At 51.4% G+C, this 27497-nt stretch overlaps 1 protein-coding gene across 1 annotated transcript in view; it reads left to right on the forward strand.

The window, feature by feature from the left end:
• The window catches only part of CTIF (cap binding complex dependent translation initiation factor), a 233404-nt gene that overhangs the window by 47424 nt on the left and 158483 nt on the right, over positions 1-27497 (forward strand). Inside the window, exons 2-4 of the mRNA XM_040984982.1 lie at positions 10073-10280; positions 15805-15876; positions 27160-27233. Coding sequence (XP_040840916.1) covers positions 10101-10280; positions 15805-15876; positions 27160-27233 — 326 coding nt within the window. The 5' untranslated portion in view covers positions 10073-10100. The remainder of the gene's footprint in view (positions 1-10072; positions 10281-15804; positions 15877-27159; positions 27234-27497) is intronic.

Genomic DNA, 27497 nt, shown 5'->3' on the forward strand with positions numbered 1-27497 from the left:
TGGCTTACCTGTAGTCTCTTATCAGAAGACTTTGGTTTAAAAGATCTCTATTTAATTGAAAGTCAGAGTTACAGAGAGAGTGCGAGAGAAAAATTTTCCATCCACTTTCTAGATCGCTGCAGTGGCCAGCGCTGGGCCAGGCCAAGTCTGGGGGCCTGCATGTAGGAGACCCTGGGGTAGGCTCCTGGCTTTGGATCAGCTCAGCTCTGGCTATTGTGGCTACTTGGGGCATGAGCCAGCGGATGGAAGAGTTTTCTCTGTCTCTCTTTGTCTCTGTGATTCTGACTTTTCAATGGAAGTTGATACATCTTAAAAAAAAAAAAAAGCTTCTTGGCAGAGGGACCTGCCTATAGGTGCCCTGTGGACGCTGGGGTGCTGCGTGTGCTGTCAGCTGGCACCTGTCCACCTACTCTTACCAAGGACAGTCCACCCACCCCACCCCTGCCCCTTTTCTACTTTTTGGGAGTCCATGATGCAGCTCTCACAGGTTTACTGGAATGCCCAGCTGGGCACTGCACTTGGGACACAGAGCCCGGAAGGAGCAGACAGGTGCTCGGTCCAGGGGCTTAGGAGTTAGCTCTCCCGGGCCCTTAGCACCAGGCTGAGCTAGGGGTGTTGGTTGTAGAGGGGAGCTGCAGGATGTCCCTAGCCCTCCTTCCTTCCCTCCCTGGCTGTATTGCTCAGCTTTCTGTGAACAAAAATAGCTGCGAGAAGCTGCTGCGGAAGGCTTTCTTGGGCTCGTAGCTTAGGAGAGGCTCACAGTTTGAGACTGGGAGACCTCCGTGGTGTGGTGTCTGATAAGGGCATGGATGGCATGCATGGGAAGAGAAAACCACACAGAGAGGCCGGGAATGTGCTTGTCATCTTTCTTGTTGTGAAACTGTCACTCAAACCAAGAAGCTGTCTTTGTACAGAACTCAGTGTACCCGGCCTTCTGTGGGTGCCTCCTGTCTTCTTTGCTTCATGTAGTCACTCCACCTTCCTATAACAGCCCCATGGTTGCTTCAGCCAGGTCAGGGTTGAGTCCTGCGGGTCCCAAAACCTTGCTGTCTTTCTCTTGGCCATGGCGTTGTTATAGCACAGTGTCATTCCCAGGGGACAACCTTGGCTCTTGCATGACTGCCAAGTTTTTGTATAGCCATGGCCACTCTCTAGTCACTCACTTGCAAAAGAGCTTTCTCCAGCTCATGGGCCTGCAAGGGACAAGGTCAGGGTAGGCTAACACGTGTGAGTGAGGGGAACTGAGACCGAGTGAGAGTGGAGAGTGAGCATGTCTGTAGACAGCTGGAGACTGAGTGCCTGATTTGAAGGTGTCTGCACTGCCGAGTCCAAGCTGATGGTTGCCGTGCGGGAAGGTAGGTTTGGGAAGTTGCCAGATTTCCCCCTTTTTTTTTTTTTTTTAGAAAAACAAGAAATATGGCTTTTTTTTTCTTCACATCTTTCGATTTAGAAATGCTGACTTAAACACATATAACTGTGGGCTAGCCCTGTGGCATAGCAAGTTAAGCCTCCACCTGCAATGTTTGCATCTTCTAATTGTAGGAGGACATTGTGACCCTGGAGGGTCAGCGAGCACAGGTTTGCAGTTCATTGGACAGTATTTGCATGACAACAACCAAATGGCTACCTTTGGTATAAACAGCATGTAAATGAGAACACCTGGTGTAATATACAAAACAAAAGGAATTCCAATCAAGAGAGGGAAACAGTATGGACTCTCAGTGTATAAAGTCTGAGGCCCCTAATAAACTTCGGCTTTGACCATCAGTCAGGGTCCACGCGTGTTATTATCGGCTCCGTGTACCAAGTCTGTCGCTGCAGGGCAGCGACACTAATGGTGCCAGTTCAAATCCCAGCTGCTGTATTTCGGATCCAGCTCCCTGTTAATGTGCATGGGAAAGCATTAGAGGAGGGGTCAAGTGCTTGGGCCTCTGCACCCACACAGAAGACCTAGAAGAAGTTCTTGGTTTCTGGTTTTGGCCTGGCCCAGCCCCTGCCCTGAGGTCGTTTGGAAAGTGAAGCAGAGGGTGAAAGATACCAATTTCCCTTTCTCCCTTTCAAATAAATTCTGCCTTTCAAATAAATTCATATTTTTTTTCTAAAAAAAATCACTTAATTGTTCACATAAACACATCATGGTCTGGAGATAGCCCCAAACCAGGTTGTAGCAGCCTTCGCTCCAAGCAGACCAGGTGAAGGGGGAGGGCAGCTCCTGGGGCAGGTCAAGGTATGCTTGAGCTGTCCTGGAGAATGGGGACTTGGGGAGAGGAATGCTGTTGTCCACAGTAAGTCAGCCCTGCCTTCTGACCATGGTCTCTGAGGACCGGGACCGACTGGACAGCCCCACTGTGCTACAGTCCTGCCAAGGGCCGTGTCACGTGAACCCATCCTGGGCTTCCGGCATTTCCTTGTGCTGTCATCATTAGCTCAGCATTGTCACTGTTGCAGTTTGTCCTGGCTTGGAAAGGTTCTGCAAAGAGGATTTGAGTTAAGAGACACTGGTGAGAGAGTCACTTGAGAAGAAAGTTCTAGGGTTCATGCTTGGAGACTCTTTCTGGCTTTAACCCAAGGTTAAGGTCACAGCTGCATTGCTGGGTTCACAGCAGGACACTGTGGGTCTGCCCACCTGGCATGCTCCAAGTTTGTCTTTGCTCTCACTCAATAAACCCAGAAGCATCTGAAAGCTGGAGGTGGGGCACAGAAAATGGGTGCCAGTGAGTCCATGTTGTTGGTAGAGTTGAGGTTGACCTAGGTACAGGAGAACCAAGCAAGGCACTGGGAGAGTTCAAAGTAGGAAGTGGCAAGGTCTATGGAGAAAAGGAAATTAGGGAGCGCAGGGACAGGCAGAGTGGCCAAGCAGTGCTTCATGGAGGAAGTGTGCCTGGAGTTGGGCCCTGAGGGAAATAGTACAGAGGAAGGAGTGAGGGCTAGCAGAGGGTGGTTGTAAGATAGCCATGACCAATGATTGAGTGCTTGCTGTATATCTTATGAGTAGCACTTTCATTTTCAATCTGTTTGAAAGAGGAGGGGTCAGGCAGAGAGACTGCCCAAGGCCACACAGCTAGGAATGATGTAGCCAGATTTGGAATTTATAGCCACGATGACCTTAGGAATGACGGTGAAAGAGGGAGCTGCCTGGCTCCAGCAGGATGTGGCTGGCCACTGCCCAGGATGCTGAGATGCTGGCTTTGTCCCATTTCACCTGTGACTTCTACACCTGGTGGTCATGGGGCCCAGCATGCAGCAGGTGCTCAGCATGTCTTCTTTGGGATGAATTTGACTGAGAAGGCTCTGCAGTATGGGGTGTGTACTGGGGGGGGGGAGGGTTGGCCAGGTAGACCCTGATATCATTTGCTTCCAACACTCTAGGAGCTGATGGGAGTGGGGGCATGGGCAGAAGAGCCAAGCAGGCCCTGGGCAAGACATGTACTGGGCATTGGGGGACACTCAGAGGAATCTAGGTCTGTCTTGATCCTGGGTGAAGACAGGAATGGGAGGAAGCAATGCTATCAATGATCTTGCAGATTAAAAAAAAATTCAAGAGCAGAGCAAGAGACAGGTAACAGTGCAGAGGAGAGTGAGACTGTGCTTGGTGCCAGGGCCCTGTGAAGGCCCCTATGGTCCTCAAGGGCCTAAGGCATGGACAACAGGCATATTCATGGCTAGAGCAGGGGCCGGGCCTCCTTGATGTGCTCCTGCCCAATGACCTAGCCCAGCTGCCAGCATGGAGGTGGCTGTTTCTGTGTTCTTGTGAGAGGATGGGCCTCAGTGAGAAGTGCTTAGGGGTCTGCCCCAGTTATACTCCTCATGCCAGCAGGGACTCTCACTGGCTCCTCGGGGCCTCTGTCTGAATCCCTTCCAGGACACCAACTGTGGCTGACATGTAGTGCTACGCCCCTTGGCAAGCAGACCAGTCCAGTTCCTCCTAGAGATGGCTCTGTGCCCCAGGGTGAGGGAGAGGAGGAAGGTGACTGCAGAGGGTTTCCAGCATGGCAGATAGTTGAAAGGTAGCAGGCAGTCAGCCTGTCCCACCCCAGACTATGTTTGAGGGTTTGTGAGTGGCTCCCAGTCCATCACCCATTGCTGGTTCCCAGTGTTCTTATCCCTACTAGGGAACAGTTGGGCTGTTCAAGTGACTGTGGAAGTCATGCGATATAAGCTTCAGAACACCCCTCCAGTGTGTTCAGAGCCATTGAATGTTCCAGACCCTGAAGCTGGGGAACAGGGCTCTCTACCCTGATGTTGTTCTGGCCTCTGGTTCTGAGAAGCTTCCAGGGCAGAGGCTGAGACCCCCAAGGTCCACCCATACATGATCCCTCAGCCTGTTGGCATGGCCCTGGTGCCGAGTTCTGCCCCAGACTCTGAGTGATCATGGTGGGGAGAGTGGCTTTGCCTCTAGGGAACTGACCAGTTATCCACAGGGCCGGGATAGACAGCTTGTGGCTGGGAGGTAGGGGGTGAGGTTTTCTATGTATTAGCTCTTCAGAGTCTAGTCCTCTGCCTGCCAGAGTATCTGATAGAAATGCACACCCACCCAGCCACCCATCCCCCAGCCCTGCCCTATCCCCTGCATCTAAGAGTGCATTTTTATTTTTTAAAAATTTTTATTTATTTTCTTATTGGAAAGGCAGATTGTATAGAGAGAAAGATCTTCCATCCAGAGTTCACTCCCCAAATGGCTATGACAGGAAATGAGCCGATCTGAAGCCAGTAGCCAGGAAATTCTTCCAGGTCTCCCACGTGGGCACAGAGTCCCAGGGCTTTGTGCCGTCTTCCATTACTTCCCAGGCAATAAGCAGGAAGCTGGATGGAAAGTGGAGTAGCCAATACAGAAATCTGTGGCCATATGGGATCACGATGCTTGTGAGGGAAAAATTAGCCAATGGAGCTATCGCACTAGGCCCTGAGTATGCATTTTGGACGAAATGCCCTGAGGGGTCAAGTTGGGGACCCACTTCTCCAAGCCATTTGGCTTCTGCTCTTTTGACTCCCCACTTTAGAGAAAGGAGGACATCCTCCCTTGGGAGGTGGAATGAAAGCCCTGCTAAACAACGGCCACACTCTTCCTGGTTGCTCCATTCCGATGTGTTCAATTTAGTTATCTATATTTTTCATGCCACGATCATGACTCACACTGTTTATTTTGCAACCTACTAAATCACTGAGCCCTGTGTTTGGAACAATTTCCTATATGAGGTTGGGGTGACAAAGAGTTAAACTGGTGGTGGTTGAGTTGTAGGCGGGTAAAGTGGGGAGGTCAGACTTTCAGAAGACGCCAGATGTCCTTGACTCCTGGGACGCAAAATGCTGTTGACTTCCAGGATTGCCTGGCTGCAGCTGCTTGGGTTGCTGAGCTGTCCCTATTGCCGGGGTGAGGACCTGGGGCTCCCACAGCTGGAGCCTTTGGGTTTGATTTGGCAAGCACTAGCACTGCTAGCCCCAGGCTGGGACTGACAGGAGTGGCCGGAGCTCCAAGGCTGCCAATCACCTGGGAAACGACATCTCTCTGGAATGCTGCCCATGCAGGAGGTGCAGCATGGGAGATGCTGACAGTAGGCAGATTCCCACGGCTTCCTTGGGGAGAGCTGAGGGCCCCCCCCTCTTCCTGAGGGAGCTTCTTCTCTCCTCCCACACTGTCTGCCTGCAGGGCAGCCTCCTGAGATGTCTAACCTGAGCTGCGTGTTTGTCCTGGGTACAGGTGCCATTTTCAGCCTTTCATGAGGTGAGAAGGGGAGAGGGGTCATGGAGGACCAGGACTTTGACAGCCAGCAGATAGTATGTGCACAGCAGGGTCACTAGTAGGGAGCCCAGGGTGTGGCGAGGCGGCTTTAGCCAGTGGCTGCTGTGCTGGTGTTGGGACAAGGACTCAGGTGAATTCAGTGAATCCTTTCACACAGGGCAAGCAGCGGGCCTGTGCCATGCTCAGATGTCCCCTCCAATGCTGAGGTTTTCTTTTCAGGTGGGCAGTGTTGGAGGAAGAGAAGGGACACATAACCCCCTCCCAGACCACTGAGTTCAGCAGCCTGGAACAAGCCCCTTGTAGTACTCACCTCCCATATCCTTGCAGCCTGTATAGGGCCCTGTTGCAGCCCAAAGCAAAATGAACCACAAATTCAGAAATGGACTGCTGGCTGGGCTTCCTATGGGAGGTGTGAGAAGCATGTGCTATGTAGCTTGGATGTTGAGGGGCAGAGGGGAACGTGTCTACTAAAGAGCAGAGTGTGTGTGTAAGTAGGGGAGTCCAGTGCTGTCCCTATGCAGGACCCAGCAGGGCTGTCAGGCAATGGGGCAGGCAGGGCTCAAGTGATTGGCAGATTGCTGAGCTGTCCCTGGGGATTGGAGGGGCTGGTAATGCCATTAATACCCAGCAGCTCTTAAAAGGACCGGCTAAATTTACAGCTCCTAATGCCACTTGTCCCCTACTGCAGTTGGGACAGGATGCTGCCATGCTCTGACACCCTAGCCTCTTGTCTCTCTTCCTGCAGGGCCAGAGACAAGGCCATCCCCTCTTTCTCCACCCCTTTTCCTCTCCTGTCCCTAAGTGTGATAAAAAATTCTTGTAGTAAGGGTTGGTGATCCAGGGGGGCTACGAGACTGTAGGCCCAGGGAAGGGGACTTGGTGTGAGGAAAAATGTCTTTATCAGACACATGTGTGTAGGTTTTATTTCAGGCCTTACTAGTAGTAAGCCAGACTCCTGGATTTTTTTTCCTCTTTGGTAAGCATGGAGGGTCACTGGCTGGGGCATGGGCAGCTGGCCCAGGACCAGGAGAGGGTGGGGTGTGGTCCCTGCCACACAGGTGCAAACAGCCCTGGTTGTGTCTAAGTCTGACTGCTCTAAGCCTTCTATGGGAGCTCCCTCTGCCACCCTCCTGTAACATGGACCCTGTGCCCTCTGCAAAGGCTGCCTGCCCAGGCCTCTCGCAGCTTAGGTCTGCCCATCCCTGTGATGCCTGCAAATTGCAGCCTCAGCGCTTTCCCTGCTCTGCCACTGGCCTTTATGCTGGTCCTCATCTGTCACCTGATGGGGAGGGGAGTAGAGCAGGGCTGGGAGGAAGGGGCGCAGGCGTACAGCCAGTCACGCAGGGCAGGCGTACTTGCGGCTCTTCCTGGCTCTGCCCCTCTGCACACCCTGATGGCTGCACTCAGAGCTCTGTCTGGTTCCTTTCCGGCCTCTCCCGTCTCGCCCTTCTTTCCTGGTCTCTTTCTCCTGTGCTGTCACTGATCCTCTGGCCTTGCAGGCCCTCCCAGCCCAGCCAGCAGCGAAGCCAGTGGCAGCTTCCTTTTCCTAGGCTTTCTATGCACCAGAAGCAGGCTTGGGGAGGCCCTCAGAACTAGTGCTGGAGACAGGGGAACAACTTTTCCCTTTCCTGGTGTCTGTACCAGCCAGAGAAGACTCAACCCTGCTCCTCCACACTCCTCGTGCCTTTAAAACAAAGCACGGTTTCCGGGTCCAATTCCAAAGAACAGGGGACTCAGCGAGGCGCTATGTGCTCTTGCTCATGGCCACATCCTTTAGGTACCCAGATCCTGAAACAGCCAAGTTCCTGGTTGCCGTGAAGACACACAAAGTGTCACTGTGACAGCTGCTCTTCCCCAGTCTTTCTGACACATGGTGCAGCCTGGGTGGACCTTGAACATGGGATGCTAGGAGAAATAAACCAGTCACAGCGGGACAAATGCTACAGGAGTTCATTATATAGGAGGTATCAGGAGAGACGTCAGGTAGGACATTGGCACTGCATACAGAGAGATGGTCAGTAGCAGAGTTCTGTTTGGAGGATGAGGGTTATCACTATTGGTAATGAAAGTCTTATGACCTCATGAACATCTGTGAGGCCACTGCCTTGTATGCTTATAAATGGCCAAGGTTCAGGTTATATGTATTTGATAACATAACCAAAAACGCAGGAGATGGGCCTGAACATCTGCCTTGGGTTCAAAGGTGAAGTCACTGCTTGGATGCCCATGTCTGCTGTCAAATGTCTGGTTTGAGTCCCAGCTCCTCTTCCAATCCAGCTTCCTGCCATCGTGTACCCTAAGAGGCAGCAGAGTCTGCTCAAGAACTTGGGTTCCTACCACCTACATGGGAGACCTGGCTGGAGTTTGGCCTGACAAACATGAGTTGTTGCAGACTTGGAGAGGGAACTAATGGGTAGAAGATCTTTTCAGTTTTCCTTCCTCTCTCTTTCTTTCTCTATCTTTCAAGCAAAAGTGAAAATAAATTTAAAAGTTTGAAGATTTATGTATTTATTTGAAAGGCAGAGAGAGAGAGATATCTTTCATTCTGTGGTTCACTCCCCAAATGGCCACTACAGCCAGGTCTGGGCCAGGCTGAAGCCATAAACCAGGAACGCTTTTCTGGTCTTCCACATGGGTGTCAGGGGCCCAAGCACTTGGGTTGCCTTCACCTACATTTCCAGGCACATTAGCAGGGGGCTGGAGCCAAAGCAGAGTAGCTGGGACTTGAACCTGATACTCTGATGTGGGTGGGGTGCAGGGGTCCCCAGGGGCTTCTTAATTGCTGCATCAAATGTCTTCTCTCAATTTATCTTTTAATTCTGTTTTTTATGAACGTCTAGAAGTGTCTTGTATTTACCTTGTTGCCCCTGTCTTGCAGAATCAGGGGTCCTTAGGACAGAGTGTGGAAGAGAGCAGGTGACAGCAGACCAGGGGTATGCTCAAGGCTGTGGGCAGCCAGGCTGAACCACCAGAACCTGCTGAGGAGCAGTTGAGGTGCAACTCAGAGCTCCCATCTGGAGACCAAGGGGGAGGAGCGTCTGCCCTGCCAAGGGTTGTCTTGTGGGCTGTTACTGCTTCACATCCCAGATTATAGGGGCCACCTGGGTTCCACAGGCACTTCCTGGTATGTCTGAGGGCACTGGGGCAACTAGAGTCAGATGGTGTGGGGCTGTACTGTGGGGATCTGATCAGTCAGCACAGACTAAAACAGAAGGGTGACTGAGGGGACGTGGGGACATAAGAGGTGTCCCAGAAAAGAGGCCTTGGAGGTTTCCTGTTTTGCCGCTTGGACATAAAAATGTTATATAGTTGGGATTGCTTTTGTAGCTATTGCTTTCCTGAAGGCCAGTGTGAGTGTGGGATGACCACTGGGACCAAACCCCCTCACAAAGATGTGGGGGTGGCTCACTCGGGCCTGGAATAGCTAGCTATTGTAGTAGGAGATGTGTTGGTGATGGGAGGGACATAAAACCACTATAGGCCTTACATGGCAGGTGGAGGAAGAGGCACTGGACAGCCTCCTCCCCTAGCCTTGACTGTGTCTAGTACCTTAGGTGCATTGATTCCAGCTCACCCTGATCCATGCAGGCCTGCTGTTGCTGTGGCCTTCAGGTCTGGGTTTCGTTTTCCTGGTGAGGGTACCACCCAGGCCCAAGACCTCCACTCCTGTTGCTCCTCCCTTTAGCATGCACGGACAGTTGACAAGCCCCAAGGCCAGTGAGCTGCAGAGCCCAGAGCAAGTCCCTGTAGCCTTTCCCAGTCTCCTGTAGCTGGCCTGACAGAGGCAGGAAGCCGGTGGAGGATGTGTGTCTACTGGACCAGCTTCCTCTCCATCACCAGTGCCAGCCTCCACATTCATGGCCCAGCAGCCTTTTGGGAGCCCAGCATGTCATCTCTTACCTGACTTTGGATCCATTATAGTTAAGCACTCAATACACCCTTAATAATGGCAAATAATCTTGTTTCCAAAAAGCTCTCAGAAATCCAAGGTTTCCAAAGGTGCTAGAACCTTGCCTTTCCTACAAGCCTAGGTGGTAGGCTGGATCTATCTGCTGTTTTTCCTGGTCAGGATGGCCTGGTAGGTGCTAATCCCTGATGTCACACAAGCTCCTGTGCAGTTGCATTGGGTACTTTCTGATTTCTGCCTCCCTCTCTGCATAGTGGGAATTGGGTGTCTTCATGGGAAAAAGGCATGCAGGGTCCTGATGCCGATTCCTCAGGGCCGGGGAGAGACCACAATGCCACAACGGATGAGCAAATGCTCTTTCTTGGGAGCACCAGCCTCACCTCGGGCAGCATCTCACGGTGCCTTGTCTGTCCTCTTTCCCACAGCCCTGTGCCAGGTACCTGAGCTGGGGGCATGGAGAACTCCTCAGCAGCATCAGCCTCCTCCGGGGCCGGGAGCAACCGCTCCCAAGAAATTGAGGAGCTGGAGCGCTTTATCGACAGCTATGTATTGGAGTACCAGGTGCAGGGGCTGCTGGTCCATAAGGCTGAGGGTGACGGCGAGAGCGAGAAGACACAGTCCCCCATCTCCCAGGTGAGTGCTGCTGGGCAAGGAAGGGCTGAGCCAGAGAGGGGTTGGAGGCAAGATGTAACATGAATGTGCTTCAAAACCCCCATGGAGAAATGGGGTTAAAGGCAAGTTTCTTGCATGCGAAGCATTTTGTAAGGGCATGTATAGTTTCAAAATACATGTTGGCACGAACTTTTTGAAAATCCATTACAGACATGCATAAGTTCTTTAATTTTTTAAAAAATTTTTTTTCATTTTTATTTGGAAGGCAGATTCACAGAGAGGAGAGACAAAGAGAACGATCTTCCGTCCTCTTGTTCACTCCCCAAATGTTCACAATGGCCAGATCTGAGCTGATCTGAAACCAGGAACCAGGAGATTCTTTTGAGCCTCCTGTGTGGGTGCAAGGAGCCCAGGAACTTGATCCTCCCTCTGCTGATTTCCCAGTCCATACACAGAGACCTGGATTGAAAATGGAGCAACTGGGGGACTCACCCGTTTGGGAATGCCAGTGCTACAAGCAGAGAATTAGCCACTGTGCTGGCCCTGATAATTTTTCATCAAAATCACTTACATTTTTTAAAGATTTATTCATTTTTGTTAGAAAGACAGATTTACAGAGAGAAGGAGGGAAATAGAATAAGATCTTCCATTTACTATTTCACTACCCAAGTTTCCACAATGACCAGAGCAGAGCCAGTCCCAGGCCAGAGCATCTTCCAGGTCTGCCACTTGCGTATGCAGGATACCAAGGACTTGGGCCATCCTCTGCTATTTTTCCAGACCAGAAGCAGGGAGCTGGATCAGAAGCATAGTGGCTGGGACATGAACTGGCACCTATATGAGATGCTGGCACTTAAAGATGAATGATTAGCCTATCGTGCCACAACACAAACCCCAGTCAACTTAGGTTTAATTCTATGTTTTGAACTGTTTTCAGCCTCTTTGTGTAACTCGTTGGAGGAGTTTAACTGTGAAGGGAAGAGAGAGAGAGAGAGATGTAGCATGGTTTGGGGCCTTGAGGTCAAAGTAGGAGTACACACACAGCACTGGCTTTTCATGTGGGCTCTGTTTCTAGTCCTGGCAGCCCATCCAGTGGCTTCAGTCTGACTTAAGTGAAACCTGTTGTGGTGTTTCCCCCCACTGCTGCAAGCCATGGAGATATGGGAGCAGAGTTGGGGTGCTGACTTAGCCAGAATGGGGGTGTTCCCAGTGAGTACAGTAGCAAGAGCACTGGGGGAGGGAGCTGAGGGAGTAATGATAGTGATGAGGCCAGGATGCCCGGCCAGGTGAGGAGGGGAGTGGGTGTCCTGGGAGGATGCTGAAGGGTGCTAGGTTCCCAGGCTTTGGTGATCGGGATTCTTTTGGTGAACCAAAGAATTGCTGGAGTCCTGGGTTTGGTGGGAGTGAGCCAGAAAGATAGGAAGGATGTGGCAGTGGTGGGGGTGGTGTTTTGGAATCCAGAGTGGAAGAAGTACAGTCATTGGCCAGGAGAGGGCTGGGCATGCGCGTGGGTGTGCAGGGAAGGAGGGAGAGTGCAGCAGGAGAGGCTGTGAGCAGGAGAGGCAGGGCCCAGAGCCATCTTTCTGGATCTCAACAGAGAACAAAAGCACATTGGGGGAGGGAGGGGTAGTGGTGGCTGCCATCCAGGAGAGCAAGGAGAGAAATGGCAGGTGGCTCGGACAAATGATTGCAAGGAGCGGGGCGGGGTCTTGTCTGGTGTGTTCATTTATTCCAGTCACTTCCTTTGGTGATTTATACCAGCCTTATTGGAGAGTTAGCAATCTGCCAACCTGAAGTGGAAGGCATGGGGAAATGCTGGAATATATCCAAAGGAAATTAACCACTGGTGGGCTGCTTAGGTTGGGAGGGCAGGAAGTAAAGGAGCCAACATTGCCAGCCTCTGTAAGCCTTCTGGAGCTGTGCTCTGTGGAACATGGGGTGCCTCTAGCTGATGTGTACACTAGCAATGGATGAATGGACAGGGGTGAGGACACCGTGAGACTTGACCCAAGCAGAAGCTGGTACTGAGACAGTTGCAGAAAGGTGCTCTAGAGCCTCTGATGCACTCTTGGGGAGTGATCGCCCCAGCTCACTGCCCTCTGTCTCTGATTTCTGTTCCCAGGATCTACAGGGCCAGGCTCATGCCTGGGGGCCCAGATATGAGTGGTGGATGAGGCAGGACCATGTAAGGACTGTGAAACCAGAGGTTGTTGTGCATAGCAAGGCCAGACTTGCATTTTGAGACATATTCCTTGGGCATCTGCGCTCTCGTGGAGGAGTGTAAACGCCTATCAGGTTCCTAGCAGGACTCTGGGGCATGGAGGCATGCTGCTGGCATGGGGGCACACTCCAGTCCTGCTCCCACCAGCCCCTGCCACCTGTTCCCCATGCCCATAAGGCTGGCCCTAGCTGTGCTACCCAAAGCAGATAAGACACGTCTTTGCAAATGCAGTCCCTGTCGACACAGCGCTGTGGGAACAGCACCTGTTGCAGCACTTGGCTTGTTTTCCTTGAATCTAATGACCACTGAAATGGAAGCCAAGAGAAACAACCACCAAGTGGGTCCCTGTCTGCCCATCTGTGGTGATGTTTGTAGGTTCCTGGGAGAGGAAATGTGTTGAGGAGAATGGTTGCTTATCACCCGATGAGGTTGCGTTTTAGGATCAGAGAGACAACTGTGGACATATAGGAAGAGGACACTAATTGTAGTCTCTTCCCCCACTCCCCTCCCCCAGCAGCCACTAGGAAGAAAGGATATGTAGGGAGGTGGATGGATACACAAAACTTCCTTTCCCTTAGATGAGTGGCCAAGAGAAAATGTGTGCTTTGATACTTTTCAAATCCCTTATTTAAAAAATATTATTAGAAGATTTATTTCTTTTGAAAGTTAGAATTGAAAGTAAGAAAGATCTTCCATCCATTGGTTCACTCCCCATATGGCCATCATGGTCAGCACTGAGCCAGGCCAAAGCTAGGACTCAGGAATTTCATTCAGGATGCTTGGATTCAAACATGTGAGGTGTCATTTGGTGCTTTTCTCAGGCCATCACCATGTCCGGAAGGACAGAAGGCTTTTTCTGAGAATTGTCCTAGGATGGCAGCAGGAGTGTGCACATGGCCTGGCCTTCCTCCAGCTGCCAACTGGACACCAAATAGCCCAGCTGTTCTGTCCATCCCCACCAGCCAGGGTCCTGCCTCAGAACCGTGGAAGGAGAAACCCATGCAAATATATACAGTGCAGGGATTGGTTATATAATATTTTGAACCTTATATACATGTTCATACATGTGTGGCTTTATGAATACATGATTCCAAAAATGTGTGTGTATACATTCTGTGGACCCTGTGTATTTCTGGATGTGTATGTATGCAGACACATTTTTCTCTGTAATTGTGGTAGATTTCAAGCATAGCACAGAGTGCTTGCTGCTGCCCAGCTATCCCTAACATCAACGACTTACATAACCCAGTGAAGCAATCAGAATGGAGTTGGCATGGCTGCAGAGCTGTTAGAGCTTCACTTGGATTTCATAGGTGTCTCTGCACATGTTCTCTTGCTGATCCAAGTCCCAGATTTGCTTTTTGTTGTGGCTGTTAAGCAGTGGCTTAACCTACTGTGCCACGGCACCAGCCCCAATCTTGACACTTTGTAGGAAACCCATCAGCTTGGTTGGTCTGCTGTTTTCTCGTCCTTGTTTTGATGTTAGGCACTGTAGTTAAGAGACCCTCGGAGGGGCTGAATCCTCCTCTGTGTTTCATGTCAGGCAGTCCACGAGATTGGCGGTCCTAGCTAGGACCACTGGGCTGACGGGGTGTCTGATGGGTTTCTCATTTTTCAATTAGTCAGTGTCTTGGAGTAGATACGTTGAGACTGCATTTGTCCAAGCAGAGGGAATTTATTCCACAAATTGGTGACATAGGTAATAAAACAACCTAGAAGTTCAATGACCCAAAGATTAGCAACTGCAGGGAGTCAGGGTGGTCATACCACCTCCATGAGGGGCAGAGCTGGTGTTGCCAGAGTCCAGGGGTCAGGGTCAAGCACAAAGGCCCATCTGAGGAGGGCTGGGGCCACAAGGAACCTGTCACCTTTGCAATGCTACTTGGGGCAGAGAGAAAGGAGAAATTTCCGGGTTTCTCCATTTTCCTTTTCCTGTTGGCCAAACCCAGCAGGAAGGCCACTGACATGGGGCCTGGGAAGGCCAGCCTATGTGCATGAGGGAGCAGAATGAACAGGAAGCGAATCTGATGCGATTGCCATTGCTCTAGAGCTGTGCTGGCTGCTGGGAGCCTCAGGCCCTGTGTACCTCTGGAGCCCTCGAGGTATGGCTTACCCAGGCAGAGATGTGCTCTGAGTGGTTTACAGAAACACCATAGAAGGAAAAATGTGAAATAGGTCACTAATAATCTCTTCTATGGATTACCTGTTGAGGCAGTTATGTTTGTGGCACATTGGATTAAAAAATCTGTTTAACTTTCCCTCTTCCTTTTTACACTCCGGCCACTTGGAAATAGAAGATTCTACCTTTGGCTCCTGTTTTGTTCCAGCCAACAGGTGTCACAGTCCACTTGTACCCAAGCTCAATAATTAGCACAGCAACACGAGGGTCTTTCCTGGGCAGAGATCGTGTCTTTGACCCACACTCAAGGGCATGCCCAGCCATAATTGTAGAAGAATCAGGACTGTGTTGGCCAGGAGGTATCCTTACACACTCACAGGGTTAACAAGAATGGCACCTCCCTAGGCTGAGTTCTCTGTGCCTTTTGCCCATCATCCAGAGTACAGGTTAAGGTCAGTGATGAGCAGCGCCAGCCCGAGAGGCTAGCGGGGAACACTATCATAATGACACGGTGATGACACTGGATGGTCCCACACAGGGCAAGTGCTGTATCCCTCCTCCCACTTTTCAGTTTACAAGGCCACTTCCTCTTCAGCTTGCCAAGCCATTCAGCGCTGCTGTCACATTTAAAGGTGGAACAGCAAAGCCTAGGATACCCTGGGGATTTCAGTAATTCTCTCTTGGGTTGTTCTTCACAGTGCTGATCCCAGGGCCTCCTCTGGGTACAGTCAGGCAGGTGGCTCTTGGACCACCCCCTGGGACACTCTGACTGTCTCAGCTTTCTGGCTTCTCCCACCCCACCCCCATCAGATCCATCATCTTTTTGGAGCTGGGAGTGTGGGAAGAGCCACACATCCACACCTTTCCTCCAACTCTGACCACCTTGACATGGCAGAGGGCTCGTGTGGCTGTAGCCAGGTCAGGAGGTCAGAAGAACCTGGTCCTGTGTCCAGTTGACTTGGAATCATAGCTGGATTGTACAGCTTTGGTGGGCTTGGGTAAAAGGAAATGAGTATGCCTCTCAGCCCATGACCAAAGGTCACTTGGATGTGGAACTTGGAGGGGGGTCTGCTGTGGGATATGTTGAGTGGGGATTCACACTGGGTTTGCAGGAGATGGTCGTGAGCATGTGTAGGGGCTAGGGTAGGGATGGGGGGCGAGCACAAGCCTGACTGCCCACACTGACCCTCCTTTCTGTTCTACAGTGGACAGCGGATTGCAGCGAGCAGCTGGACAGCAGCTGTTCCTTCTCCCGAGGGCGAGCACCACCACAACAGGTAGGGAAGCAGCTCTGTGCTCCACGTCGGAGTATCATGAGTCATGTGCATGGCTGGGTTCCTGGGCCAGCCTGGGGTGGGTCTGCTGAGCAAGAAGATGTATAGAGAGCAGGGAGCCGGGAGGGGGCCTGGGGAAAGGATCTCCCACTGGGTAGCCTTCCTTTGTCTCCTATCCACATATCAATTCCAAAGCACTCCTTCCAGAGCAGTGTTATTTGTAACAGCAAACACAATAGTCCAATACCCACTGAGAGGGAAGGGAGTAAGATTCCATGCTGTGTCTTTCCAAATGGACTAGTACACAGCACTCAGATCACAGAAGCAGGGCTCCTGCGTGATGCTGAGAGGCCCCATGAACAGTGCTGGGGCTTCTTTGGAGACCCTGTAAAATACCCAGCGCCACAGCTTGTTAACGGCAGCTCCTAGAAGCCCGTCCATCTTGCTCAGCCCACCCATTGTCCTGGACCCAGGTCTGTACCTGCTGCTTGCCTGTGGCATTCGAAAGGGCTCTCATGTTGGGCTGCTGGGGAACAGAGAGGCAGCTAGTCTTCTATTGGCATCTTGGGGACCCTTGGGAACCTTCCACATGCCCTTTGATACTTTGTCCCTGCCTGTGGGAAACAGTAGCATTGAAAACTGACTGGCCTAGCCCTGCCCAGCCTCCAACTACACCTGCCCTGCATGATGAGGAAGGGCCTGGGTTCATGCAGTATAGAGCTGCTGCAGATCTCATGCAGTGTGTGAGCTGCTACAGATCTTGTAGCTGCTTGTTTAGTCCAGTCTCAGCCCTGTGGTGCCTGAGGGCGGCTGCTAGGGGTCTGAGTTCTGGACCTTTCTGTGGTGTAGGGGCAGCTGCTCGCTTTATAGGACTTGCTTGTCTATGCATTTCATCATCTCTCAAAGGAGGTGGCTGTGATAAGAGCATGGCCTAGGGGTTGCTGGAAACCTGAGTTATTTTTGCTCTGCCACACACCTGGTGATAGGTTCTAACTCGCTGGGGCTCAGCTTACTCATATGAAAACCAGGAGGAGGCTCCATGGCAGCTGAGGGGCCTTGTAAGCCCCCATGCTATCGGCAGATGAGGCAGCCAAGGCCAGTGAAGGGGTCATGTTCTTACCCAGGTCCCTGATTTCCCTGTAAAACAATTTCCTTTCCTGTCTGCAGGGGGTCCCCTTCCAGGGTCCCCTATGTTTTCCTTTGGCCTAAGGCCCTGCAGGTCAGGAACACTGCCCCTACCTAGGTCCTGTCAATCATTCTGGGATTTTCTGCGCAAAGATCTACATAGCACTTCAATAGCTAAGATGATTTTGGGTGTGGGGACCCCACCACCAGAGGGAGGGGCTTGGAGACTGGGTTAAAGTTCTTAAATAGAGGGCATACTGGACTGGTTGATGAGACTCAAACATTAGCTGTCTATTATGTGGTCAGCAGGTGTCTGGTTCTGGAATTTTCCAGGATAGGGTGTTTATTTCGTTTTGTTTCTCTTCCTTTTGTCACCTTTTCTGGGCTGTTCTCTGGGCCTTTCTCTCTGATCCCAACATTCCTGTCAGGGTCCCTAAGGGATGAAAAAGGACTTTCTTCCTGCCTCTGCCCCAACATCTACTCTTCCTGCACTCCAGGCTGGACTTTTTCAGCCTGCTTTCACCCACCAGACAAAGCAGTGGGAGTTTATCAGCAGATACAGGCCAGTGGCACAGAAAGGCCCTTCCTGCCCTAAGCACCCTGGCTCTGTGGGGACCAGCTGACCTTAGTCCTACTTCCAGGAAGCAGCTGAACAGTTGGCTTAGCAAGCAGGGTTCAACAAACCACATGTGACCAAAGTGAAGGATGAAGTAGTACAATGCCCATATTGGGTCCTTTTTAGGCAGATGGCACCAGCACGTAGTGGGCTCATTTGAGAAGATGAGCCTTAAGCAGCCAGGGATAGAGGTCTCTAGATACAGACCCTCCCACTTCCCTGATGTGCTCAGAGACCAGGCTGAGGGTGATTGGCCATGCAGCTTTGTGTGCACAGGGTCATGTTGGTCTGGGGTGGGAGCTGTAGCATCTGCTTTTGGAAAGCTCGGAAGGGCGCTGTGGGAGGCTGTGCCATATAAAGCTTTCTAGAGTGAAGAAACCTCCCTAGCCAGAGCGTATCCAGCACTAACAGGTGGGACTTCCTAGCGAACCATCTGTTAAGCCCAGTGCTCGGCCTTGGGAGGGCCTGGAGCAAAGCCCTGCCTTCAGGAACTTTGCTATGTCCATCCCAGGGCAGGAAGGCCCAGGGTGGGAAGTACAAGCAGCATCTGGTCCTGTGCATGCGTGATCAGGGCTGGCAGGGTAGCTCTGCAATGCAGGGATAGCATTTGCCATCTCGCTGCTCTACCCTCTCTGGAGTAGTGCCTGTGTCCATGCGGCCCATGGTAGGCCTTGTCCCTGAGGTCCTGATGGCCTGTCACAAAGCAGCATTCCCTGATGCTCTCAGGAATGAGGATGGGGTGAAGTGGTCATATTGGTCAGCATCCCTGCATGACCATGCCACAAAGGAAGCCCCCAATCTGGCTGGCCTGCCCATACCTGTCCTGTGGTGGTCTCTAACAAAGGCAGGAGCCAGGAAACTGCCCCCCTGCAGGAGACATGTGCTGGGACAGCTCTGAAGGGTTGCTGGCAGCTCATTCACTCCTCATTTTGGTCCTCCGGGGCCAGCCCTTGGGGACACTGCCATCTGCACAGCCTTCCATGCAGGAAGGCACCTTCATCCTAACTTATGTTGCAATCAAACTGTGCCCTGTATTGGCTGCCTTTGCCCTCAGCCAGCTGATCAACCCTAAGAGACACTAGAGCCAGCTCTCCATCCCCAAGTGTCCCTGTCCTTGGGCATGGCACACAATGGGTGCTCAGTAATGCTGTTTGAGACTGCACAGAGTGGCCCAGGCTCTGCACATGCAGCCTTCCCTATAGGCCTTTTCTCTCTGGCTATACCAACTGGGGTGAGCTCTCTGGGACCACTGGTGTGACGACTCTTAGGTAACCCACTGACATTAATACCACTAGTAGAATCTTGTACCTGACCCAGGGTGGCCTTTTCTTCCCCCTGTATCATGGCTTCAAATGCAGTGCTAAGTGGTGGCCCAGTGAACTCTGAAGATGTCAAGGTCAGTTGAATGGCAAGAAGCCCAAGGCTACCTGTTCTGGCTCCTGCTACAGTGCAGGGGTCCCATACTGAGAGACCAGGCATGGTGTGGGAGACAGGTGTGGTTCCTGTCTGCGTGGAGGTTGGAGGGAGAACAGGCACTGAAGTCACAGGACTAAGATGCCTGGGCTGTGACACCACAGTCCTCAGGTTCTGGGTCACCTGCCTGGAAGCACTGTAAGTGTGTGCTGAGATTCTCCTAGTCTGCCTTCCACAGACAAATGCAGGGCAACTTCTGTGGGCACCCAGCACGAGTCCCTCTTTTCCAAGAATGCCATCTGTTCCTGCCCTTGGGGTGCCTTCTGGCAGCCACTCACTGGGAAGGGTGGATCCAAGACTTGCTACACAGTACTGATGACCATCAGCAGCCACTCTCTTGTTCAACCCATCATTGGGTGCCTGCTGTATGCAAGAGGAGTGGTGTGGCTGGGTCTCTGCCTGGAGAGACCCCAGAAGCTGCAGAGGGAAATAGGAAGAGACTTGCCTAAGTCCATGGAAAATGTGTGTGATGAAAAGAGTTTGGATGGATTTCTGAAAAAAAAAAAATGACAGTATGTAAGCAGACAAGGAGGAGCCCCATTTGCTTTCTTCTCTGCCTACTCACTTTGTGGCTCTAGTCTGTCTCTGCCAGTTTCCCAGGTTTCCCCTAGACCTGATGACCTCCCCAGCCATTCCTGGGCCTCCCTGCTGTGGTTCTGAGTCTATACTAGCATGAAGGGACAAATCTCAGTGACTTCCAAGAAGGCTTTCTGGTGGGGGACCCTTGGGGACAGGCACTGGGATGGGAAGAGTTGATCTTTCCCACCTGCTGGTCTTTCTCTAGTGGGAGCTGGGGACAATTGAGTGGCTTTCCTCATTGTAGCAAATGCTGGACAGGCAACCAGCTGGAAATGGCCTTTAGTGGGGCCCAGCCATTTAAAATGCAAATCACAACCCTGATTTGCTTCTGTGTTGGGTAGAAAGGGAGCAGGGAATGAGAGAATCAGAAGGGTTGCCTTGAGAGAACACAGGAGAAAAGATAGGATAGACAGATAAAACACCAAAGTCCTGGAATGAAAGGCATGGCCGTCCTTTCTCCTGATCTGTTCTTTGCTGGGCAGCTCAGTCCTTCCCCTACCTCCAATGCCCATCTAGTGTAGAGGCATTAAAGTGTTAGGATCCATCCCATTCTTCCCTGACTAGTTGTGTGGGATGCTGTCCTTGGTGCTGAACACACATGCCCAAACACACGTGTACCTACCTGGTATTGTTGGGATGCGATAGCTTCTCCCTGGACCCTGCCCTGCACAACCATTCTCCTGTACTTGTCCCCTTAGTCACTTCTGTTGGAGCAAATCCACACTGACCTCAAAGGGCCTGCAACAACCAGGGCATAACCTTGGGGGGACCTTTTGAGCTCCAAACATTTAATGTAATTAAAATTCCCCATGATATCTCTCCTGTATCATACCTGCCCTCCCTCCTCTACTCAGGAATCTCTAACCCATCAAATACTCCCAGGAACAGTAGGCATTTGGCACAGAAATTAAAGTTCCATATGGGACAGTTGCAGCTCCTATCCAGATCTGCTTCCAGTTCCAGTTTCCTGCTAATGTGCACCATGGGATGTAGCAGGTGATGGCTTCAGTAACTGGATCCCTGTCCCTTACATGGGTGTTCAGGGCTCCTAGATTCAGCCTAACCCACCCACAGTTTTTGTAGACATGTGGGGAGTGCAGTAGCGGATGGGGCGGACAATATCTTCCTCCACCTGCCTTTCAAATAAATATTGTTTTCCTGAAATGTTTGCAGGGCAGATAGGAAGCGTAGGTCCAGGGAGCCAGAATGCCTTGCCAGGACCTCCCTCCGCCCCTCCCCCGCCCCCAAATCAGGTTGTGAGCCGAATCTGGTTTTAACAGCTTGCAGTTCACACCCTGGTCCTGCTTGAAGGGTTTTCCTGCCTGCTGTCTCCTCTGAAGCTGACAGCTTGGGCGACAGGTGTGTTGTCGCTTGGCACCTGACTGCATGCCAGCTCGAATTGCTCTATTTCTGGGACTCCTACATTAGGGTGGGGACCGTGATTTCAGGAATCTTAGGATGCCTAGCTTTGTGTTAATGCCCCTGGGTGATGACAGCTTGGCGCTCGAGGCCAGGGAATTCCATCCTAAGAAAAGACAAAGAGCTTTTACTTACAGTTTAAAGGGAAAAGTTTCAGCTCCCCTGAAAATCCTGTGTCTGTGGGCAAGAAAATGCACCTTAGGTCTTGAACTTCATGATGGAACCCATGGCCTGTTCCAGCCTGAGAGTGGAAAGAACTGTGGGCTCTGAGCCCCTAAGGGACCAGGAGATAACTTGTCAGTGTCATTTGCTGCAGCAGATGCACTGCTGGCAAACCCAGACTGACACACCCCTGAACTCCCCACTCAGAAATTCATATGTGACTCTGCAAGTCATGAGAAAGCTTCAGTTTGGTCTGTGTATGCCTTGCTTTAAAAAAAAAAATGTTAGTATTTTTTACTTATTTAAAACAGTGAGCAGAGATTGATTTTCTATCTGATGGGTCACATCTCAAATATCCACAACAACACAACAATTCAGTATCTATGAGTGTTGGCGGGTTCCATGGTCATGCCTAGCTCAGCCCATCACCACCCCAACTCAAGATAATCAGCGGGACTTGTAATTCTACAGGGTTAAGCCCACATATCCCCCCACAGAATCTACCCCCAGAACTGGTTCTCTTGTGTGCTGGTTAGTATCATGGCCAGCCTAAATGTGATCCCAGATACTGGGATCTACCCTCTGCCAGACAGGCCCTCAGCCATAGCTCTTGTGTGGGCTAGCGTGTGGTGGTCAGCAATGTTCCATGCTAACAAGCCCAGCACAGGACTTCCATGTGGGCTGACCCATAAAGGTCTTCCAGTCTCTCCCCCTCCAAACCACCAGGTCTCAGTCCCCTCGCTCACCAGCAAGTACAGTAGCTTTGTTGTTGTTGGGTATCCCTCAGGAATCACTTACCTACATATACAATGGCCTTATCCATAGATGTCCCTCAGTAGTAATTTCTTACCTGGGCATAAATCCACAGGTCATTGTTCACCCTTACCTGTGTGATTCCCCAGTCCCCTTACAAATCCATACCTAAGTCCCCAGAGTGCGCCCCCTGACCTGGGTGGGGGAAGATTTCCCCTTACCTGTCATGGGGGCTGGGCACCACCAGAGTGGCTGCCTGACCCAGGCAAGGGAGGATTCCCTCCATCTGGCATGGAAGCTGGTGATCTGGTGTACTGAATTTGTGGTGTGTGTCTGTGTGTTTGATGTGCACGTATGTAGTGTGTATCTGTGTACAAGGTGTACAGCAGTATGTGTGTATAATACATACACATGTATATATAAAAACAATCATGTCTGTGGAATTTGTACGTGTACTTCATAAAGTATAAGTTTCATGCAAGAATGCATATTACAAGAAAGCTAGGCATGGATTTAAAATTTGTATCAATGAAACACATTTTTATTTATTTGGGCCTGGCGCAGTAACGTAATATTTAAAGTCCTTGCCTTGCACACACTGGGATCCCATATGGGCGCCAGTTCTAATCCTGGCAGCCCCGTTTCCTATCTAGCTCCCTGCTTGTGGCCTGGGAAAGCAGTCGAGGATGGCCCAAAGCCTTGGGACCCTGCACCTATGTGGGAGACCTGGAAGAGCTCCTGGCTCCTGGCTTTGGATTGGCTCAGCTCCAGCCATTGTGGTCACTTGGGGAGTGAACCATCAGACGGAAGATCTTCCTCTCTGTCTCTCCTTCTCTCTGTTTCTCTATCTTTCCAATAAAAGATAAGTAAATCTTAAAAAACTTTTATTTATCTGAAAGGCAGAGAGAGAACCAGAGCAAGCCATTTCCCATCCACTAGTTCATTCCTGCAAATACCTGTGACAACCAGGGCAGAACCAGGGCTGCGTGAGGGGCTGGGATCGCTCTAGATCTCCCCCAAACTGGCAGGCACTCAACTCCTTGAGCAGTCATCCACTGGCTCCCAGGATGAGTATTAGCAGGAAGCTGCAATTGGAAGGGGATCAAAACCGGCACTCCAGTGTGGAACCATGCTGTCCACAGGGGCATCTTACCCTCTGCACCACATGCTCACCATAGGTTTCCACAAACTGTTGAAATACTGTGTGTGTATGTCTTGGGGCAGGTTGTGTCATTCTATGTGTATTTGTATGTGTGTATGTATTGGGTCAAGTGTATGTGTACAATTGTATCGGGGTGTGTGTGTGTATGTATTGGTGCATGTATATTGTATGTGTATATATGTGTTGGAGTGTGTATGTGTGTATGTGTGCATTGGAGATGTGTATTAGTGTGTATATATATGTATTGGTATGTGTATATTGTTTATGTATACATGTATTGGATGTGTGCATTAGGGTATGTATGTATGTTTTGGTGTGTGTTGGCATGCATGTATTGGTGTGTGTATGCATGTTTGTGTGCAGGGTTTGAGGCTTGATATTTGATGTTTTGGAAAATGGGGATGTTCAGATGTTTTGGTGGTGCTGTGGGTTTGCTTGGCTCCAAGCCACCAACAGGATTGGAGAACTGGTGTCTGGTGCTCTGGCTCAGGCTACCATCCCTAGGGGTAGGGACAGTGTGTGAATCCCTGAGGACTCTGGTCGTCCCATGTAACTATGCAGTTGGCAGGAACCTCCCAGTGCAATTTGGTCCCACCTGGGCTACCACCTCAGCCTGCAGTGAGACTCCAGCTGCTCTGGCTTGAGACCTGAAGGCAGTGAATTTCTGTCCCAGGTACCAGTCTGACTCTGCTAATATGTTTACACGTAGTCCCTATTTGCCTGAGCCTGCTCTCATAGTAACATCCAAGGTGTTACTACACCCTGCCGTGATCATGTCATGGCAGTGACAGCAGGTAGCCATCACTCATGACCAAGGTCTTCATGCAGGTGAACTTACGCTGAGACTTCCCCTCCCCGCTGCCAGGGTGCCTACCTTCCTGGTAGTCACATGGGGGCCAAGTGGCTGGCCTGTGGCCTCTCTCTGCATGTCCAGCTCCTTGCTAGGTACTGTTGCCTCAGCCTTCCTCCTCCAAGGCTGCTGAGTTGCCCAGCTCCAGGCTTGCTGGCTGTGTCAAAGTTTTGCCTTGTTCTGCTCTGGATGCCCTGGGCTGTGCAGAGAGGGATCCTAGCTCCTTGGCACAGAAAGTTCTTTAGTGCTGAGGGTTGTCTAGGTGAGCCAGTGGGGGACATTATGAGCCCAAACTGCTGGGGCAGTGTGGAGGGGTGCTCAGGCCCTGGAGGATACCATAGCACACAGCAAGAGGGATGGGCGGAAGAGGCTTGCTAATGCAAGCTTCTGGCCAGGCTGGCAGAGAGTGGTGGTGGCCTGCACCAAATCAGAGCTGATGAGGAAGGAGGCCTGAGAGAGGACAGGAAGCAGGCTGTATGTGTCTGGGTTTCTGGCATTCATACACAAGCTCAGGTCATCAAGACCAGTGTGGGAATGCATTCTCTGGGCTGCTGTCAGCAGTAAGGATTCCGGCTATAGAGTCGGTCAACCGTGACCTTGGATACAGGAGTGCTATTAGTTGTTGGACTACTGTGGCTCCTCTATGGAGCCCTGCCGGGAAAGCTCATGGCTGCCACTGCCTGTCTGGCCCTCCCCAGTGCCAGCTGCATGTTCTCACCTCCAAGGAGGGGTGCCAACAGCTCAGTCCAGAGTTGTAGTACAGGTGGAGAACATCATCATGGGCAGCATCTTCTGCCCAGGCCTCCTTCTGGCCCAACTGCCAGTGGACCCTGCCCTCTGGTCCAGCAACAAAGAATTCACCTTTGGCTCCCCAGAGATCTCCCCATGGAAAGCAATGTGCTGTCAGTCTGATATCAAGACACTTCCATGTAGAAGGCGGCAGGGGTTGCTGGGCAGAGACACTTGCCCATCAGCCAGTTGCTAGGGTGACCAACACTCCATATTTCAAACCGTATGACCCATCACACCTAGGAGGCATGTGGGACATGAATGAAGTAGACCAAAGAGAAAGGCATGGAGGAAAACACAAGTTTAAAAAGCAAGAATGGAAAAGGCAGGTGCCATCTGATCCCTGGTGTGGGACAGCATTATTAAAGCGAGATGAGCACCCAAATCAAGATACACTGTGTTACCCATACCCCAGGTTCCCCCAATGTGTCCTTCCAGTTATGCTGGGTTCTATTCCCACTGATTGGTTAGATTGCCTGTTCTTGAAATTCATATACATTGAACCATATAACTGGCATTCTTTTGTGTCTGGATCCTTTTTAAAATGAATTACTTTGGGAGGAGGTGGAGAGAGAGAAGGGCTCCTGCCTGCTGTTTCACAGTAACTCCTGGTTGTGGCTGAAGCTGGGAGCCAGGTCTTTCCTGCATGGGTGGCACATCCCGGCTCCTTGGTCCATCATCACAGTCTCCCAGGATCAACATCAGCAGGATGCATTGAGAAGCCAGGGCATGTGGCACTTCAGTATGGCATGTGGGTGTCTCAGCCACCGGCTCAAACCACTGCACCCTTGGGTATACATTCTTTTAGCCCATGTGGTATCGATGAGATTCATTTATGTTGTTCCATTTGTCTATTCTTGCTGCTTTATGACATTCTCCCATCCAAGTACTAACCAGGTCCCACCCTGCTTAGCTTCTGAGATCAGACAAGATCGGGCGTGTTCAGGGTGGTATGGCCGTGTTCAGGGTGGTATGGCCGTAGGCATGATATTCTAATAGATACTAGTATTTATTTATCTGGTCACCCTTGCTTACTTGATTGGATCTGAAGGCAAAGTGGCATGAAAAAGAGAAACAGAGAGGGAAAAACAAATTCTATATCCACTAACGTACTTCTCAAAGGCCACGGCAATGAGGGATGGGTGAGGTTCAAGTCAGGAGCCAGGAATTTCATCTGTGTCCCATGTGGATATTAGCAACCCATGCACTTATCATTGTTTGGTCTCTCTGGCACATTAGTGGGATGTTGGGTTGCAAGTTGGTACTGGGCACTGGGATATGGGCATCCCAGGCAGTGGTTTCATCTGCTGCTCCACAGTGCCCACCCCAGCCTGGTCAACTGTTGGTCTCTCGAGTCGTTTTAGTTGGAGCTGTCAGGAATGATGCTGCCCTGCCCTGAAAGTGCTTGTGCCCTTTCAGGTCACATTTCTGTTGTGTTTACACTTGGCAGTGAATCCCTAGGTCACAAAGCACACACTTGCTTGGTTTCAGTGGATGTGCAAGTGTTGTTTGCTTTATGTGTTCATGAGAGAGCGTTCCCACCTGCTGATTGCTTCCCTAAGGGCCTGAAGCAGCTGGAGCTGAGTCAGGAAAGGAGCTCGGAGCTGGAATCTCAATCCAGGTCTTCCGGGTTGGTTGCCAAGACCTAGCTGCTCGAGCTACAGCTGCTGCCTCCTAGAGTCTGTGTTGGAATCAGGAGCCGTGGCTAGGAATTGAACCCAGGTACCTCGACATGGGATACAGGTGTCTTAACTAGAACAAAGGCCTGCTGCTGAGGTTATTGTTAACGAGTGTGTTGCTAGAAGCCAGACTGTGGAGATGAGGAGTGGAGGGCTTAGGGAAGTGAGTGGGGAAGTGAGTGTCAGGGAGCTCACGGGCAGAGGGCAGACACCAAGTCATGGAAGCTGCATTGAGTGAAAAGTGTCCCGTCCACAAGATGGGTTATGTTGGACACGTCAGAGGGTGAAGAATGGACCAAGATGGCTTAGTGAGAAGTTTTGTCCCTTGCCTGGATCACAGGGTTTAATCCCAAAAGGAGTCAGTCCTCTGTGGACCCTTCTGCATGCCTGGGGGAGAAGCCACTGCCCTCATGCTGGCAGCTCACCTGCAGGTTGTGTGTAGCCCTGCTAGAGGGTGGAGCCAGAGGGGAGAGCAGCAGGGGCACTGGGCATGGCTGTACCTGGTGCACACCTGGGCTGTGCTGGGGCAGGACAGCAACATCCTCCTAATTCTTGCTGGTGTACCTGTGGGACACTGAGGCTCCATCAGCTGCTCACCATGCAGATGGAACCTTGCACCTGCTGGCCCCCTGCGTCAAGGGCAAGTGGTGATGCCACTCTTCTACCCCATGTCTTTCAGAACGGCAGCAAAGACCACTCCCTGGACATGCTGGGCACTGACATCTGGGCCGCCAACACTTTCGACTCCTTCAGGTAACCCCGAGGGCGACTCCTGGTAGCACCTGGCAAGCTCATCCTCCTGGCCTGAGGGACCAAGCTGGGGGCCAGTAGGGAGAGAGTGAGTGGGGTGGGAAGGAGCTGGGGGAATGAAATGGAAAAGCTAAGGAAGAGGGATTGGAAGAGGAGAGAAAGGGGAGGGGGCAAAGGCAGGGGTCAGGGAGGGACCAAGAAACTGGAGGGGCAATGGAGAGTGGCAACTGTGGAAGAGGCCCCAGTGGCTGCAGTCCCCACCCTGCC

The sequence above is a fragment of the Ochotona curzoniae genome, unplaced genomic scaffold, assembly GCF_017591425.1.
Source record: "Ochotona curzoniae isolate NIBS_2020 unplaced genomic scaffold, NIBS_Ocur_1.0 contig_43, whole genome shotgun sequence".
Lineage (NCBI taxonomy): Eukaryota > Metazoa > Chordata > Mammalia > Lagomorpha > Ochotonidae > Ochotona > Ochotona curzoniae.